The sequence below is a fragment of the Urocitellus parryii genome, chromosome 9, assembly GCF_045843805.1.
Source record: "Urocitellus parryii isolate mUroPar1 chromosome 9, mUroPar1.hap1, whole genome shotgun sequence".
Lineage (NCBI taxonomy): Eukaryota > Metazoa > Chordata > Mammalia > Rodentia > Sciuridae > Urocitellus > Urocitellus parryii.
Window position 1 is genome coordinate 115,987,019 of NC_135539.1, and position 18,514 is coordinate 116,005,532.

The 18,514-nt window shown below is 38.7% G+C and overlaps 1 protein-coding gene across 2 annotated transcripts; it reads right to left on the reverse strand.

Annotated features, from left to right (window-relative positions):
* Positions 1-326: 326 nt before the first annotated feature.
* On the reverse strand, positions 327-12,002 carry Timm17a (translocase of inner mitochondrial membrane 17A). Of its 2 annotated transcripts, none has more exons than XM_077802472.1 (6): positions 11,932-12,002; positions 7,429-7,528; positions 7,225-7,288; positions 5,963-6,091; positions 4,878-4,988; positions 327-792 (listed from the first exon to the last, which is right to left on the reverse strand). In XM_077802472.1, the coding sequence occupies exons 1-6, from the start codon at positions 11,955-11,957 to the stop codon at positions 707-709; spliced, it is 516 nt and encodes a 171-aa protein (XP_077658598.1). In that variant the 5' UTR covers positions 11,958-12,002; the 3' UTR covers positions 327-706. The 2 variants fall into 2 exon arrangements, with proteins under 2 accessions (XP_077658598.1, XP_077658599.1); XM_077802473.1 differs by lacking the exon at positions 11,932-12,002 and adding an exon at positions 11,255-11,351.
* Between the last annotated feature and the right edge of the window lie 6,512 nt (positions 12,003-18,514).

Consider the following 18,514-nt stretch of genomic DNA (forward strand, 5'->3'; position numbering starts at 1 on the left):
ACAGAATTGGGCATATTGAAAGCAAGTTGTTTCTGGTGAGGTTTCTGATGATCAGGAATCAGGACGTAGTAGCCCTAAAGTTAACAGTCTTGTACCCACCATCCTCAAAACCAAGACAGTATAGTTTACTTTCAAAGTAAACATAGTTACCATATCCTTCAATCCATAAAGCATTTCACTGTGAAATGATTCATGTCGACTCTGCATAATTCTTCTTATACATAATTCACTTCAAGTGAGATGAGGGACGAGTATAAAACATGCATTATTTGAAATATGCTCAGTATGAAAAGGCAGAACTTTATAATTTATCTTAAAAGAAAGAGTAAGTTCCAGGAGCTTTTTATTGTTTGAATAATAGAACACATAAAACCAGGCAGAGAAGTCCCTAAGGAAATGATGGTCATGTTCCACTGTTATTTGCCCTTTGGTCCTTCATCTTTAAGCACTTATTATATTTTCTTTTAAGGACATTAGATATTTATTTTGATCACAAATGCAATCCGAGTGTGAACACATAAATGTGGCATCTTTTATTCCCCCCCTCCACGTTCCTTTAAATAGAAAAAAGTGCTAAATGTCTCTTCATAGCCTATTTGGCCACAGTTGTTCCACCTATGGTTTTAAAAACAGACTGCAACTTGATCTTCTGAAATCTTTCTTGAACTACAGCTCATTCTGTTAAAGAAATCCTGGGAAAAAAGTTCTACTGATATTGTCGATAGTCTCCAAAAGGTGAGGATGGTAACTGGGTGGAAGGCAACTGGGAGGGGTCTTCAGCAAACTGAGGACCTGCAATTAAGAAATAAAAATGATTCTTAAATAACCTGAATGTTATATAATTAAAAAAGAACAAGTCTCTGTATAAAGTAAACCAATCAACTAAAAAATTATGTGCTACACTAGAGCTGTAATCTGAATTTCTTTTTAGACCTGCCTATTTCCCTCAAGAGGTCTGGAAAACCTTCAAATTTGTTGTAACATAACAGATGTCTTCCATTTTTTTCCAGAATGAACAGCTCTCAAATGTTATGCCAGAAAAATCAGATGGATTCATTACAGCAAAAAGCAACACTAGAGGTTTTATTTTGGTTGGGGAAGGTAGAGGTACAGGGGATTCAACTCAGGGGCACTTGACCACTGAGCCACATCCCCAACCCTATTTTGTATTTTATTTAGAGACAGGGTCTCACTGAGTTGCTTTAAGCCTCGCTTTTGCTGAGGCTGGCTTTGAACTTGTGATCCTCCGGCCTCAGCCTCCCAAGCCACTGGGGACTACAGGCATGCACCACTGTGCCCGGTAATACTCAAGTTTTTAAAGCAACTGTAATAACAAGCTGACATGTATCAATATTGGAAAAATCTCTCCCACCTCTTCACACATTTTTCAGTAGCTATTTAAAATTATTTTACAAACTGGGAACAGTAATGCACGCCTATAATCCCAGAGATTCGGGAGGATGAGGCAGGAAGATCACAAGTTCAAGATCAGCCTGGGCGCCAATCCCAAAAAACCAAAGGCCAAATGTTTTCTCTGAGAGGTGGATGCTGATCCATAAGGGAGAAGAGGGGAGGGGATATTGGGAGAGAAAGATGATGGAATGAGATGTGCATTATTACCCTATATACGGGTATGATTGCACAAATGGTGTGACTCTACATCATGTACAACCAGAGAAATGAAAAGTTGTGCTCCATTTGTGTAAAAAAAAAAAAAAAAAAGATCAGCCTGGGCAACTTAACAAGACCCGTCTCAAAATAAAAAATAAAAAGGGCTTGGGGCTGGGGATGTGGCTCAAGAGGTAGCACGCTGGCCTGGTATGTGCAAGGCACTGGGTTCAATCCTCAGCACCACATAAAAATAAATAAAGATATTGTGTCCATCTAAAACAAAACAAAAAATAAATAAATAAATAAAAATAAAAAGGGCCGGGGATGTAGCTCAGTGGTAAAGCAGCCCTGGGTTCAATCCCCAATACCATACACACATACACTCAGAATTATTTTCACCAAATTTAAGTACTTAGCCATGTTTTAAAAGAATTCAGTAATCCAATTTATATAACCAATTAAGTATGGAATAAATGAAACAGGAAGATATCCCCTAGCTTGCTATAGAACTAAGTCTTAGTTTAGTTTTCAAAGGATGAGGGGGCCTGGGAACTAAGAAAAAATGTGACACAGTGGTGCATGCCTGTAATCCCAGAGGCTCAGGAGGCAGAGGCAAGAGGATTGCGAGTTTAAAGCCAGCCTCAGCAAAAAGCGAGGTGCTAAGCGACTCAGTGAGACCCTGTCTCTAAATAAAATACAAAATAGGGCTGGGGATGGGGCTCAGTGGTCGAGTGCCCTGAGTTCAATCTCTGGTACCACTCTCCCCCCAAAAAAAATATTTATAGAGGAATAAACAATCTTTTTTACTTTAGGGAAACTGAAACAGGCAAAAACATATCTAGGGGGGAAAAAAGAAGTAAAATGGTAAAATTCCCTGAATCTTTCTAAGTACTTCTACTCTAATGATACATTTTTATTTCACTATAAAAGCAATATCTGTTCATATCCAAAAACCTGAGAAGACACTGGATGGAAAAAGACAAATCAAAGATAATCACTGTTATCATTTAGATACAGGTCTAGCTAACCTCTTTTTCATTATTTTAAGAATTTACTTTCTTTTTTGGTTTTGTTGTTTTGCAGTGTTGTGGGTTGAATAGCCAGGGATTTGCGCCTGTGGGGCAACTGCTCTACCACCGTGTTACATCCTCGGCCCCCCACCTTTTTAAAATTTTGACTTTGAGCCAGGGTCTTGTAAAGTTGCCCAAGCTGACCTTATACTTGCAATCCTCACAAGTTACTAAGATGTGTAAATTAATTAGAAAAATATGATTACTTCTCAAAGATCTTCCCCCATACAACATTTTAAAAACATATCTCTTGTCTAAAAATAAATGTGCCACTTTTAGGTTGCTTCTATATAAATGCTGAATTTTGATTACTCAAAAGGAGGATTCCCTCTGAGGAAAAAAGCTTAAAGCAAAGTAACGAAGGCTAATCTCTATCTATAAGAGTTTTGTTGTATCCACATCTGAATTTCTGAAAATATCAAATTCTCCTGATGTTTCATGTGAAGTCTTTTTTTTTTTAAATCTTATTTTTTTAGTAGTAGGTGGACACATACCTTTGTTTTATTTTTATGCGGTGCTGAGGATCGAACCCAGTGTCTCACGCATGCCAGGCAAGCGCTCTACCTCTGAGCCACAACCCCAGCCCTCATGTGAAGTCTTTTACACACAAAAAAACTAAAAAGCAAAATTAGAACATGACCATCATAATAGACTGTTAAAACAGAAACATAAAGTGAGATGGTCATCTAGATCATCCCACTGGTAACTAATGAGCAGTGCTCTCAAAAACTGTGCCAAAAAGATACTAATCTCTCCCTCAGTGCTTCAGGGAAATCAAATCAAATTGGGAGGTATGATCTATTCCTGATTCTATGCTGATTCTTTTCCAAGCTCCAAAAATAATTTTCATCATGTCTCACTATTCTGCCCATTTCCTTCCCCAAATGCCAGGTCAAGTTTTTTACTATCACAACCCTCATATCTCTGCTTCCTTCCAATATCAAGGAATATTTCCATTTTGACCCTGAAATTTTTAACAGTTATAATAAACTGTACAAATTAATGGCTGAGTAGATATTCCATGACCATGTAATGATCACTGAATCCACAATTTAACTTTTTCCCTATGCAACAGACAAGAGGAACAATCAGCAACAAATTACATGACCAATTTCTCAAAGAGACTTTCCTTACAATCCTACCCTCCAAAATATAAGCTACCTTCTACTACTCTACATTTTATTTTCTTCAAAACAAGCAATATTGTTTTAAATAATCCATTGAACTGTTAATGTATAAACCATGAGAATGTAAGTCTTCAAGAGTAGGTAAGGGCTGTCTTTTCTTTCTTTCTTTTTCTTTTTTTTTTTTTTTTTGTGGTACTGGGGATTGAACCCAAGGATGTTCTACCACTAAGATACATTCCCAGCACTTTATTTTTGTTTGTTTGAATGTTTTTTTGCAGTGCTGGGGATTGACCTTTTTTGATTTTTTGAGACAGGGTCCCACTAATTGCTGAGGCTCGCCTTGAACTTGTGATCTTCCTGCCTCAGCCTCCCAAATAGCTGGTATTACAGGCATGAACCTCTGGGCCCAGCTAAAATGACTAGAAATTTCTTAGAATACGCAAAGAAGCACTGATAAAACCCGAGATCCATAAAGAAAGACCAACAGCAAATTAAAACAAAAGAATTTTTGTCAATGTTGTTAACTAAACATCACCAAACTTAGATTATGTTCATGTTCACTTTTTTGACTAGAAATTGAGCCTATTATCATAGTCTTCATGAATTTCAGCATGTTAATACCTAATGTAGAAATCAAACTATCCCATTTTAGCAGACAAAATATTCTTTCTTAACATTAGGAAACCAGGTAATATAGCTCAGTTGGTAGAGTGCTTACCTCAAATACACAAGGCCCTGGGTTCAATCCCCAGCACCAATTAAAAAAAAAAAAGAAAAAAGCTCACTTTTTTTAAAATATAAAATAAAATTTAGCGGGCTGGGGATGTGGCTCAAGCGGTAGCGTGCTCGTCTGGCATGCGTGCGGCCCGGGTTCGATCCTCAGCACCACATACCAACAAAGATGTTGTGTCCGCCGAAAACTAAAAAATAAATATTAAAAATTCTCTCTCTCTCTCTCCTCTCTCACTCTCTCTTTAAAAAAATAAATAAATAAAAAAAAATAAAATAAAAAATAAAATTTAGGAAACCATTCCAAAGAGCTACGGTATTAAGAAGAAAGAAGACTCACCATTGGGAAACTGTGTAGAGGCAAATCTTGTCAACAAGATACCAGCTCCTTCAATTAAAGCTAGGAGAATGCCACCCATTGCAGCTGACCCAACCATGGCCACTGGACCATCTGAAGACAATAACAAAGAGATTACTTTAAACGAAAGTGCTATCTGTATGGCATTCCCATTCCCAAACTCTTTCTCATTGTCTAGGACCCACAGTCAGCAAACTATGGCCCACAGGTCTAATTCAGGCCACTGCCTACTTTTGAAAATAGGTTGTATTAGAACATAACCATGTTCTTTCACTTTTTTTTTGGTTTTATTTATTTATTTTTAAAGAGGGGGGGAGGGAGGGAGGGAGAGGGAGGGAGGGGGAGAGAGAGAGAGAGAGAGAGAGAGAGAGAGAGAGAGAAAGAATTTTCAATATTTATTTTCTAGTTCTCGGCGGACACAACATTCTTGTTGGTATGTGGTGCTGAGGATCGAACCCGGGCCGCACGCATGCCAGGCGAGCGCGCTACCACTTGAGCCACATCCGCAGCCCCGTTCTTTCACTTATAATTAGCTATGGATGCTTTCACACTATGACAGCAGAGCTAATTCGTTGTGGCAAGGATCACAAAGTCCACAAAGCTTAAAATAATTACTATCTATCTGGCCTTTTTTAAAAAAAAAAAGTTTGCTCACCCCTAGGCTAAACCACAAAGTCCAAAGGAATTCTGGTTTGCTCTCTGTCTCAAAGATCCAGAAGTTGTTTTTAAGCTTTTTATTCAATGTGGCAGGTACTATTATTACTTCTAGAGTAATGATGAAATCATAGTACAAAAAGTTTGGCAGACTGCCTGGTCATACAGGTAATAAATGACCTGAGCAGGACCTGTAGTGCTCTTAACCATTCTCAGGCACGGGTTAGAAATCCATGTTATATTCTCAAACATTCCAAATACATACCGTTACACTTTTTTTTTCCCCCCTCAAATGACCACATATATTCATTAATGACCACATATATTCATCAAATTAAGCAATGTTCATTTTTTATCTTACAGATAAAACAGGAGAGGGCTTCCCAAAAAGTCTTTCTATAATGATTGCTTACTTCTTGCTGCCAGTATAGCTCCTGTTAAGGCACCACTAGTGATGGAGTTCCAGGGATCTTCTTTTCCTCTGACTTGAACCATACTACAATCAATCATAGAGAACAGGCCTCCCCAAACTGCAAAACTACCTATTTCATCATAAAAACAAACAAATACACATAAAAATTTCTTTTAACCCTTAAACTGTTCATTTGAAACAACATTTACCACATTTATGAAATTCTCACACTCCAAATATGTACAAACACTGAACAAAAGTCAGAATACTTTATCTTTTCTTTTTTTTTTTTAAATATTTTATTTACATTTTAGTTTTCGGCAGACACAACATCTTTGTTTGTGGTGCTGAGGATTGAACCCGGGCCACGTGCGTGCTACCACTTGAGCCACATCCCCAGCCCCACTTTATCTTTTCTTTTTGGTGGTACTGTGGATCATTAGGCAAGGGATGACTTGCCACTCCAGTTACATCCTCAGCCCTAAATTTTTCCTTCTTTCTTTTTTTGGTACTATATATTGAACCCAGTGGTGTTCTTTCACTGAACCACCTCCTTGGCACTTTTTATTTTGAGATACAGTCTAAGTTGCTGAGGGTTTTGCTAAATTGCTGAGGCTGGGCTCAAACTTGGGATCCTCCTGCCTCAGTCTCCCAAGTTGCTAAAATTATAAGTGTATGCCACCACGCCTGCATTACAATTTTCACTTCTAAGGAATGCAAAGTAAAAAGTTTTCTTATGTCTTAAGAAAACAGTTGTCTCCACTTGGCTATATCTTTGTATGTGAATATAATTTCCATTTTTTCATCTCCCTTTTCTCAGCTTCTGAATAACCAAGTTTTATAAGCACAATGCAAGCACCAATGCTTGCACAATGAGTAAAAGAGAACCTTGGAGAAAAACCCAACCAGCTTGATCAGTTTCTCTCTTATGAAATCCTAACCCTTCAGATCACATTCTCTTCAACTTTACATTACTCCAGAAACTATTACTGACTTGCCAACACACTGTTGTTGTTTTTTTTCTGGAGCAGGAAAAGGGAAAAAAATTTTTAAACCCTGAACATCTGAAGGATAGACATAAGATTCTCAAGTATATGCAATAATTCAGTTAACTTTCCCACACATAAATCAAGAACTTATAGGGATCCTAGTTTGTGACAAGATGTTAAACTAAAATCCTCACTAACAAAAAAAATATAATAGTTTCATCATCAAATTAACAGAAAAAAACAGACTAGAGTACAAATGGAAAATACTGCTTACCTCCCAATTGTGGAGCCCTGGTTCTAATAGCTGTCAAACTCCCTCGTAGTCTGTGGTTTACTCCCTATCACAAAACAAAAGGCATCGGTCCAGATTACTACACATTAGATGTGTAAGACATTACTAACCTGCTAATGGGGATGCCAGAAATATTAACAAACTCCAGTTTTCAGGGAAGATATATAAGACCAATCCCCTACTTACCACTGGAGAATTTCGAAAACCTTTGATTGCTTGAAAGATACCACCACCTATGGTACCCATCGTAAAGGCCCCACCACAGTCATCCACAATTCGCCAGGGGCTAAGGACAGAGGAGGAAAAAAAAAATGACCTTATTTCTCATTCATAAGCCATAAAACTTTCTTTGCTAACACAATAAGGGATACAACAGATTCCAATTCAGGATCCACTGCAATCAGCAAACATGTGGTCTATAAAATATATATATATGTGTGTGTGTATATATATATATATATATATATATATATATATATTATATATGTAATTAGGCATGGTGGCCCACAACTGTAATCCCGGCTACTCAGGAGGATGAGGCAGAAGGACCATGAATTCAAGGCCAGCCTGGGCAACGTAGCAAGACTCTATCTCAAATAAAAAAACAAGAAAGGGCTTGGGGGACTGAGGATGTGGCTCAAGGATGTGGCATGCGCGGGGCGCTGGGTTCGATCCTCAGCACCCCATAAAAAATAAAATAAAATAAAGATGTTGTGTCCACCGAAAACTAAAAAATAAATATTAAAAAAAAAAATTCTCTCTCTCAAAAAGAAAAAAAAAAAAAGGCTGGGGATATAGTTCAGTCATAGAGCAACTTGGGTTCAATCCCCAGTACAAATAATAATAATAATAATGTGTGTATATATAAAGAGACAGAAAGACATATACACACACAAAGATAAAGGACACTGATAATATCCATATCTATTCAACCCCAAGTCATCTAAGCTAGAAGTAACAGAATTGGCATTAATTTCGTATTTTTTTAAAATATTTATTTTCTAGTTGTAGTTGAACACAATACCTTTATTTTATTTATTTATTTATTTTTATGTGGTGTTGAGGATCAAACCCAGGGCCTCGCACATGCTAGGCAAGTGCTCTACTGCTGAGCAACAACCCCAGCCCCTAATTCCCTATTTTTAACAGGACTTTATTCATTCACTTACAATTACCAAATGTATTGTAAATCAGGCACTGTGCAAAAGCAAATAAACAAATATTCGGGAAATTATGCTGTAATTAACAATGCTGATTCAGTCTCTTAGAGATCAGGGTTAAGTTCTCCAGCTGCAATAAATTTCAAAGCTGAGACTCAGTGAATAAAGATTTAGTAATTACAGACAAAAACAAATTTTAAAAGTGTGCAATTCTCCCCAGGCTTATGGAATCTAACTAAGCATTTGAAACTGTAGTCTACATGATATCCTTTTAACACACTGGAATAATATACAGTAATTTGAGGTTAAATTTGTAACCCAGCTTCCGAGTGTAGCACCCTAACTTATGCAACACTAAAATCTGAGTAATTTGGTAAGTAGAACAGAACTATTATTCTAAGAACCTGGCTTATAAAATTCTATGAGTAGTTAAATTCATTTTCTTTTATCTAGTCTCAAGGGAAAAGCACTACAATGAGCTACCTGCTCTTAAACTTATAAATTCAAACAATACTTGCTGGTTGGAGACTGATAACTAGAATAGAACTAATATTCTAAGAATCTGGCTTATTAAAGTCTGTGAGTAGTTAAATTCACTTTCTAAGTCCAAGATTTTTTTTTTACCCTACGAAACATTACAATTAGTTGAAGCTGAAATAAATCAGCATTTAAAAAAATGGATAAAGCCAGGCATGGTGGCAGACACCTATAACCCCAGCAATATGGGATGCTGAGACAGGAGATCACACGTTTCAGGCCAGCTTCAGCAATTTAGTGAGGCCCTAAACAAGTCAGCAAGACCCTATCTCAAAATAAAAAATAAAAAAAGGACTGAGGATAAATCAATGGTAAAGCACCCCAGAGTTCAATCCCCAGTACTAAAAGAGGAAGAAAAAAAAAAAGGATAAAAACAGCAGGCTTCAGATCAAAGAGCAGTTACAGTATTACAAGAGAATATCTGAAACAAAGGCAAGATGGAAACAGTTTGTGTCTGGCTAAATCAAAAATGTTCCTAGAGGGGCTGGGGATGTGGCTCAAGCGGTAGCACGCTCGCCTGGTATGCGTGCGACCCGGGTTCGATCCTCAGCACCACATACCAACAAAGATGTTGTGTCCGCCGAGAACTGAAAAATAAATATTAAAAAAAAAAATGTTCCTACAGCAAAGTGATGGGCTGCAGAGGATAAAGCCGACTCCACAAGAATATAAATATCAGGTAAATGCAGGCAAGAGAGAACCAGTAAATGGACTGAAGTCCTAGTTCAGTGGTAGAGCACTTGCCCAGCATGTGTGAGGCACTGGGTTCGATTCTCAGCACCACATATAAATAAATAAAGGTCCATTAACTTAAAAAAAAATTTAAAATAGAACCAGTAACTAACAATAAGATTAAAAGTATCATCCATATTTTAGGCAACCACTTATGCAAATACAATCAATGAATTCCAAAAATGCTAAATTCTTTTCCTTTAGAATCCATAATATTTAACTTCGTAAAAGAACATTCCTGTCTCCTCTGCATCTCAGATTTAAAAAGAGGTTCATACAGAGATTAAGTAACTTGTTTAAGATCATATAAGCAGCAATTAGTAAAACCAATTAGAGTACAAAATCCAGTACTCTAAAGCCCCCCTATCTTTCCACTAGCCTAAAGGTTTGGTTTGGTTTTGATTTTGGTACTGGGGATTAAACTCAGGGGCACTATACCAATGAGCCACATCCCCAGTCCTTTTTATTTTTTTAAATTTTGAGACAGGGTCTCACTAAATTGATGAGGCTGGCTTTAAACTTAAAATTGTCCTGTCTTGCCTCCCTAGCCCCTGGTATTACAGGCTAGTGCTACCACACCTAGCAGCCTAAAAGTTTTTGAAAAAAGAACTATGATGATTAAGCCCAAATGCTATATTAGACAGTGCTGGAGATAAGGAAAGCAATTAGGAAGTTATTGTAAAAGGCCTTAAGGCATCAAATAATATCCTAACAATAAAAATTGAAAGAAAGGCAGAAATTTTGAAAGAATTCATACTGCACATGTGGAAGGTGGGCAGTGGAGGGAGGAAAAAAAATGCTAATAATTTAAGATTGGATGACTTGAGAGGTTGCTTTAGGACTATATTGCATGGTAGGCAAGTGCTCTACCACAGAACCACACCCACATCCCTGAATATCATTATTTTTATAAGATGATTAACTCAAGGAAATTACTATACCTGCCCCCAACCATATCCAACAGCAATTTACAATGTGCTGAGCTCTGCATATGGAAGCACAATACACAAAGGGGGATAACTGTCTTTGATGAGGTAAGTGAGGAGCCAGGCAGTGCTTAAATAAGGTAACAGGGTTATTGCTAGCAAGGTAATAATTTAAACTCCTGGGCACTTTCACAACTTGAGGATACTTTGGTTCTTGTTCTCTCTCTCTCTCTCTCTCTCTCTCTCACACACACACACACACACACACACACACACACACACACACGTGCGCTGTGCGATTAACCCAAATATCAAGATATAATTTTTCACTTATGACCTCAAAATCTTTAAGCTCTGATAACCTGAGACCTCTAACAGGTACTACATAATTTTACAATGATCTATTTATGTGCTTGACTTATTCGTCCTTTTTTAAAAAATATAACCAATTGCTAAGCACAGAGTTTTCACTCAATAAAAGGTGAATGAATTTCTGTTTATGGCTTTTTAGAGAACATCCAACCATCTTTTTCTACTTCCCAGATATTTTTTTCCTCAAGAGAGAATTCCAAGCAGGAAAACGATGCTCTGGCCTAATGAGAGCTTATCCAGACCCCGTGGTTGAAATCTATGTTCCACTCATTTGATATGCTTCACCTTGTGGACACGTCACGATACAAATAAGGACTCAAGAATGGCACTTCCAGAGGGCGTGGTGGTGCACGCCTGTAATCCCAGCGATTCGGGAGGCTGAGACAGGAGGATCGCCAAGCTCGAGAGCGGCCTCGGGGAACTTTGTGAGCCCCTCAACAACTTAGCGAGACCCTGTCTCAAAACAAAATAAATAAAAAGGATTGGGGTGTACTACAGTTCAGTGGTAAAGCGCCCTGGGTTCAATCCTCAGTACCAAAACAGAAAAAAGAATGGCACTCGCTCAGAGGTCTATTTTTCCCTTCTTTCATGCAGGCACTGAACAAAACAAGGCGTCGGGAAGCGTCCAAGGTCACCTCAGTGGGTCAGCGGGCAGAGAGGATTACTGCTGACCCCGCACAAAGTCGACGCTCTCAGCCTCGGGGGGCGGTTCCCAGGCTCCATTATGCCCAAGCCAGGACCCATCTCCTCATCATCCACCGCAAGGTCACTGAAGTCTTGGGGTGGGGGAGCACAGGACCGAGAAGCCAACTGGCTGCCCAAGTCCGCACTGCCTGCGGTTATCAAGCCCACGTCGACGAGCTGCGCCTGGGTTCGGTTGGCACCTCGGGAGACTGAACAGGGGAAAACGAGGGCCGAGGGCAGAGGGGTAAAGAAAAGCAAGGGCAGCAGATGAAGCTCACCAAGGCTCTCTCGCATACTCCTCCATCTTGACTCCAGCCGCGCGGGCGAAGCCGGGCAAGCTGGGCGGAAACTGACCCCAGCGGCGGAAGTGATCCGAGAGAAGGGCGTTACGGTCTACGGGGATTGGTTCACCGCTTCCCTTCGCAGCCAATGGCAATCGGGGCTCCTGGGGGCAATGCGTGGGCGGGGCCCAGGCCCGGCTCAGTAGGACTAGCCCCGCCCAGGTCCTCGAAGGATGTGGGTCTGGGTTGTGTAGGCAAAGAGCTGCCAAGTGACAGAGTTCAAATTACTCAGTCACTGAAGTTCCGTGGCCTGAGATAAACCTGATATTATTCCGCTAGTGTTCATCAAGCTTCGTAAATACTTTACGGTTCCTTTTTTTTTTCTTTTGAGATACTGGGGATGGAACCCAGGGCCGCGCACTTGCTAGGCAAGCATTTTACCACTAAACAGCATCCCTGATCCTTTTAATTTTTTTAAATTTTGATACAGGGTATCACTAAGTTGCCCAGACTAACCTCCTACTTGTGATCCTTCTGCCTCAGCCTCCCCAGTTGCGTCGCTGGGATTATAGGCATGAGCCACCAGACCCTTCTGATGCTGCTGCTGCTGCTTCTCCTTCTTCTTCCTCTCCCTCCTCCTTCTCCTCTTCCTTCTCTTTCTTCTTCATTTTTTTCTGTAAATTGTGAGTTAATGCTATCTAATTCATTGTGAACTGTGAATCTCTTAGCAGCTACACATAGCTCCTTTAGGGGAGACGCTGTCTCATTGCCTTATAATCACAGTGCCTGAAATGTAATAGATGCTCAATAGACGTTTCTGAAATTGAACTGCTTGAGCCCGCTGAAAAGCCATGACCAATTGGACCCTTGATTTGAGGGACTTGACTCCAGAGCCTCTTCTGAGCCTCCCCACTAATGATCACAAAAAGGCATGAGAAATTTTATCCCTGAGAAAAGAAACTAAAATGATGGGTACCCATTAGATTGTTTTAGCTAACAGTCAGCAAAAAATAATCATGCGATGGTTGTGGAAGGAGTTCTGTATTTTTTACTTTAAAATGTATACATTTTTTGTTTCATGGAAAAGTCAACGTAATAAAGACTTCAATGAAAAGTGAGGTTCCCTCCATTGGCTTGGAAATAACTTAAGCACATGGATTAAACCCTTAATAGAACTAAAGATTAGCAGTGTCTTATATATGTGAGAAGAACAGTTCAGACTAGCCATCTGATATGGATATATACATTCCAAAGGAGGCCTGTTTGGATTGTGTGACTGTCATTAAGAATACTTAAATCTAATTTATTCTACAAGCTGGAGAGAATAAGGGAGAGAGACAGTATGAGACTAGAAGGAGGAATTCAGAGAGCAAGTATTTAATCAGCACTCCAGACATAAATATTTCAATGACTAGAGATTGGCACTCTCATGGGGCAAGGATAATTTTTCTGGCCTCACAGTCAGGTGGGGTGAAGGAGACTAAGTTTCTTTTCTTTGCTTCCTAAAGAGGCCATGTGTAGTTGCTGAGACCTTCATAGTTCACAACCAATTAGGAGGTGTTAATTCACAGTTGACAGAGATCTTTGCTCTTCCTTGGTCTCAATTTTCAAGCTCTTCCAACCTATTATTCCTTATTCATTATGCAATCTTCTAATTATGATTTGGTTTCTGAATATATTTCCATATAGGAGTTAATTCCCGGGCCCATGCTTTTAACTATTCTTGTCTTTCTGGTAGTTAATATTGGTTTCTACATCTGCTTCTTTTGAACTTGATTCTTTTGACTCAGTCACCAGGAATAGTCCAGGTTCTCCAGAGATATAGAACCAATAGTAGATAGATAGATAGATGATAAAAAAGAATGAGAAACTGAGTCATGCAATGATGGAAGATGAGAAGTCTCATGATCTGCATTTGTAAGATGAAGACTCAAGAAAGCTGGCAGGATAGATTCGCCCAAAGCCAAAGGCTCAAGAACCAGGGGAGTCAATGGTATAAATCCCAATTTGAAGGCAGGAAAAGATGAGATGGGGTATCCCAGATCAGCAGTAAGGCAGTGCTAATGTCTCGTGTGGCATTCGGCTAATGGTGGCCCGTACTCGGGATGTCTGAAGCTTGGGGGTAAGTGAATTTGCTCGCTCCCGAAGGAGAGCAAAAAAATGGGTGACCATCTCAAAAAACAATGTGTTCTTGTTGTGATTTATTTTGTTTTTATTTCAAGTTGCCTGTTCCTAGAACTTTCTCAGGCAAACTGGGGAAAATGGTTGACTCAAGGTTTGAAGTTGTTCGCCTCCGAGGAAGAGAAATTGTTAGAGGAAGGAGGCACCCCAGTGAGACCAAGAACAGCTAGGGCATATGTTGATACAGTACAAAAATGTAGCCCATGGCTTTTTAAAGACGAGTTATTAAGTATATCAATGGGACCATCATGGTATCCTGTAGAAGGATTTTTCTTCAACAAGAAGGAGATGGCTAGTTCTGTTTACTATACTTGTCTAAGATCTTGGTTTTTACAGACATCTGATTAATTTACAAAGCTAAAGTGTTAAAATATTAACCACTAAATATGAAATCAAGTACTCTTTACTTATTAAGTTCCATAAGGTAATATATTTAAACATTATGTGTGTTTTCATAAATTGGTGAATGGAAAAAGTTTTAATATTGCTTTGGTCTGTGTCTTTGCTGAAACAAGGTTACTAAGTGTTAAGATTCTATCATGTGTAATTTATATACAAATAGTATAAGAAGTTTCAGTTGGGTTTCAATTACAGCATAATAGTAACTTAAAAATATGAAAGTATTTCATCTTATTAAAGTGGAGTAATTTTATAAGGGTTGTTTCAGAATGTGAATTTATAAAAAGCGTTAACGGTTAAAAAAGAGATAAAAAGGTTCAAGATGTGGAAATATATTTTAATATAAAAGGTTAAAGGAAAAAGAAATGTTTCTAGATGAGATAATCTCTGTGTGGTAAAGTAAAAGTTGTCAAATGCCACTTAAAAAGATTTTGAGGAAACTAGACTTACTTTAAAAGCTTGAGAAAGAAAGAAAGAAGAAAAAAGGTATTTGTACATGGCAGATTGAGACAAAGCTTCTTAATGGAGTAAAAAAGAGCCTTTGGTTGAAGGGCAGCCATGTAAACTAACATTTAAGTGATTTAAACAGAATCCAAGCCTCGTTTTAGAGAGTAAAGCGGTAGGTGGTGAAAAAGTACATTTAAAAGTATAGTATAGATGATAATTAAAAGGCTTTAAAAGGTTAAATTGAAGGTGGTCGAGATACCTTCATGGCGGAAAAAAAGATTGCTTTACTCATCAAACTATTAAAATGTACTAGTTATTAAACCAAAAAGAGGGAGATGAGATAATCTTTGTGGTAAATTAAAAGGTTGTAATATGTCTAAATAAGTTGCAAAAGGCTTTAAAACTTTAAATTGAAGGTGGTTAAGATGCCTTCATGATGGAAAAAAAAACATGAAAATGGGAAGATAATAAGATAAAAGATTTAGATAAAGAAGATTAAAAATTTGAAGTGGAAAACTTCAAAAACAGAAGTACAGAAAGGTAAAAAAAGAGAGAAGATGTAGAAAGATTAAAAAAAAAGATATAGGAAGATAATAAAGATGTAGAAAGACAGGAATTTTAAACCCACAAAATAGGAAACAAGAAAACTAGGAGAGGAAAAAAGCAACTAAGGGTAAATATAAAAACCTTAGAAGAAAACTAGAAGATAGAAATAAGATAGTAAATGGTTGAAAATGTCAAGTAAAGGTATTTCAGATAGAAAATGCAAAAGGCTAAGACAACTATGGTTTAAAACCACATCTAAAAATTAAAAGGACTAAAGTAATTCTAAAAACTAAGGCAGAATGCTTTTGAAAGACTTAAATTTAAAAGGATCTTAAAGGGGTATATATCCCCCAAAGATAAACTTAAAATAACCCTTTTTTACTCTAAACTTTTTAAATTTGGATTCATCAGGACTTAATGCTGCAGAAAGACATATGTATCCAAAAAATGTACATAAGCCTAAGGTACTTTGGAAAAACATTCTAACAGGACAATGGAAAGCTTCTGACCCAGTGTTTGTCTGGAGTCGGGGGTCTGTTTTTGTGTTTCTACAGGGAGAACAGCAGCCGATTTGGATTCCAGAGAGGTTAACCAAAACAATTTCTACAGAAAAAGAAGATGATTTGACTGAAATCCATAACAGCTGATATCCAGAGCTCCAGCTTGGCTATTCTTACATCTGCGGCAGTGATTAACCACGGTGCCTTTTTTTCAATATCTATTTTATTATTGCATTTTTCCCACATCATAAAGTTCTATTTTATTTTTTGAGCTCATACAAACCTAGGTTAATGTTTTTCTGATCAGTTTTGTTTTTTGACTGTGTTTTATTTTTTGACTATTGAGTTTTTAAACATTGCAATGGAGATTTCACCTAGGTATAGCTACAAGGCCTTTACTTATTATTGTCTTATGTGTTGTATGTTATGTGTGCACTGTTTTGTGTTGCATGTAAGCATATGTGTATGTCCATATTTTTATATGAGGAGCGCTCATGAAAAAATGGATCCGAATTTTTTTTTTATTCACGTGATTTAAGTGGTTTAATCTAAATTAGGTAAACAGCTGTTAATGATTGTTTTCAAAGGTGGTTAACAGATCTGTTTGCTTACTATTGTTTTTAAAAGTGATTAACAGATCTGTTTGTTTACTTTCACTTTTCCTTTTCATTATATTTAATAATTCTGTTCAGGATAATGTCTCTTTAACATCATTGCCAGAATTCCCATCTCCATTTCAGTGCCTGTGAAGACTAAGAAAACCAAACTACAGCTTCTATGATCACAGTAAACTGTATAAACTGATACATCAATGAATATAACTCAACAAGTAATGCTCAATCAAGGACTTGATTTACTTTGAGAGGAAATGGACATATTGATAGACTCTTCCACTTTGAACTGCCTGCAGAACTTGCCTGGACTATATATCAGTTGCATGCATTGTGAACTATCGTCTGGTGCAGCGAATTGTGGTACTGCTGGCATATTTTTGCTGATGGTGTCACCAGTGATGCAATTTCCTTGCCAGCGCACCCCATGTTAATTGTGGTAATGCTGGCATCTTTGCTGATGGTGTCACCAGTGACGCAATTTTTCCAAAGGAGCCGTCAATTGGCTTGGTGTTGTGGCATTTCTGTGTCTTCCTCCCTTCTACTAGTGATGGTCTAAAATTTGGGGGCCAACAGAGGTGAGGCAAGAACCTCACCCCCCCACTGGCACCTAGGTTAAATTTGGGGGCCAACAGAGGTGAGGCAAGAACCTCACCCCCCCACTGGTGCTTAGGCCTATCCACAAGCATGGCTGAATGCTGGACCGGTAGTCAGTGACGGGTTGATCTGGTTGCAGTGGATTCAACCTAAGACAGGAAGTTGACGCCCAAAGGTCAGCTCTCCCATGACGGGTAAGAACCACATGTTGAATTGGACAACCTACCAGGCACGGTCCTAAGCCACATTGCTTGTTGTTTAATTAATCAGAAGGGGGGAGATGCTGAGGGCCATTACCAAGTAGGTATGACGCATCGTAATCCTTGCCAGTGTACCCCATGTTAAATGGACTTGCCTTGGAAATTTGCTGCGACCTTGCTTGTGTGTTTTAGAAAGGTGACCCTGCTCAATCACCAGGGTGGATCCAGGATTAGGGTGTATTCCTGCAGGAAGTATCTCCGTCCTTGGGTTTAGGGCGTGACAATAGGAGTTTTAGGGAAGTTGAGGTTGAAGATTATTGCTGCTGGGATTAGGGTGTTCCCCGTTGAGTTCTCGTGAGATTCAAATGGGATTTGAAAAAAGCCTCGTGGAGTAGGATTTGGGATCGGAGATATTGGGAATTGCCCCTGAACGTGTGTGGAGGCTGGTGTGAGATCGGGAATAAAGAATTGCTGTTTGAATCTACAAAGCTGTGTGGTGGCTCGTGATTCAGTGCCAGCCGAGACATTGGCACTTGGCATTCGGCAAGGCAGGAAAAGAAGGGAAATTTCCTCCTCCATCTCTGATTCTATTTAGGCTCTTAGTGGATGATGTCCAGTCCCATCAGGAAGAATAGTCTCCTGAGAGTCCACCAATTCAAATGCTGTTTCCCATGGGGAACATCCTAACAGACATACCCCCAAACAATGTTTAATCTGGACACCCTGTGGCATAAGATTAACCATCACAATGCTGGTGCTCAGAGTTTACAAAGCTGAAGTCCAGATTCTAGCCTGTGGTTTTTCCAGCTGACTATTTCCTTTAGAGTAGCTATCCCTACTCTAAAGGAAATTACTGTTCTGGGAGACCCTTCTTAAGTGACTTGTAAACACTTTTAGACTTTTCCCTCTCTGTTTTCTTTACTTTCATTTTTTCATTTACTTTACTTTCAATTGAACCCAGGATCACCACCATGCTAGGCAAGTACTCTACCATGGAGCTACACCCCCAGCCCAGCTTTTTTTTTTTTTTTTTTGTGGTAGTGGGGTATCAGGGATTGAACTCAGGGGCACTTGGTCACTGGGCCACATCCCCAGCCCT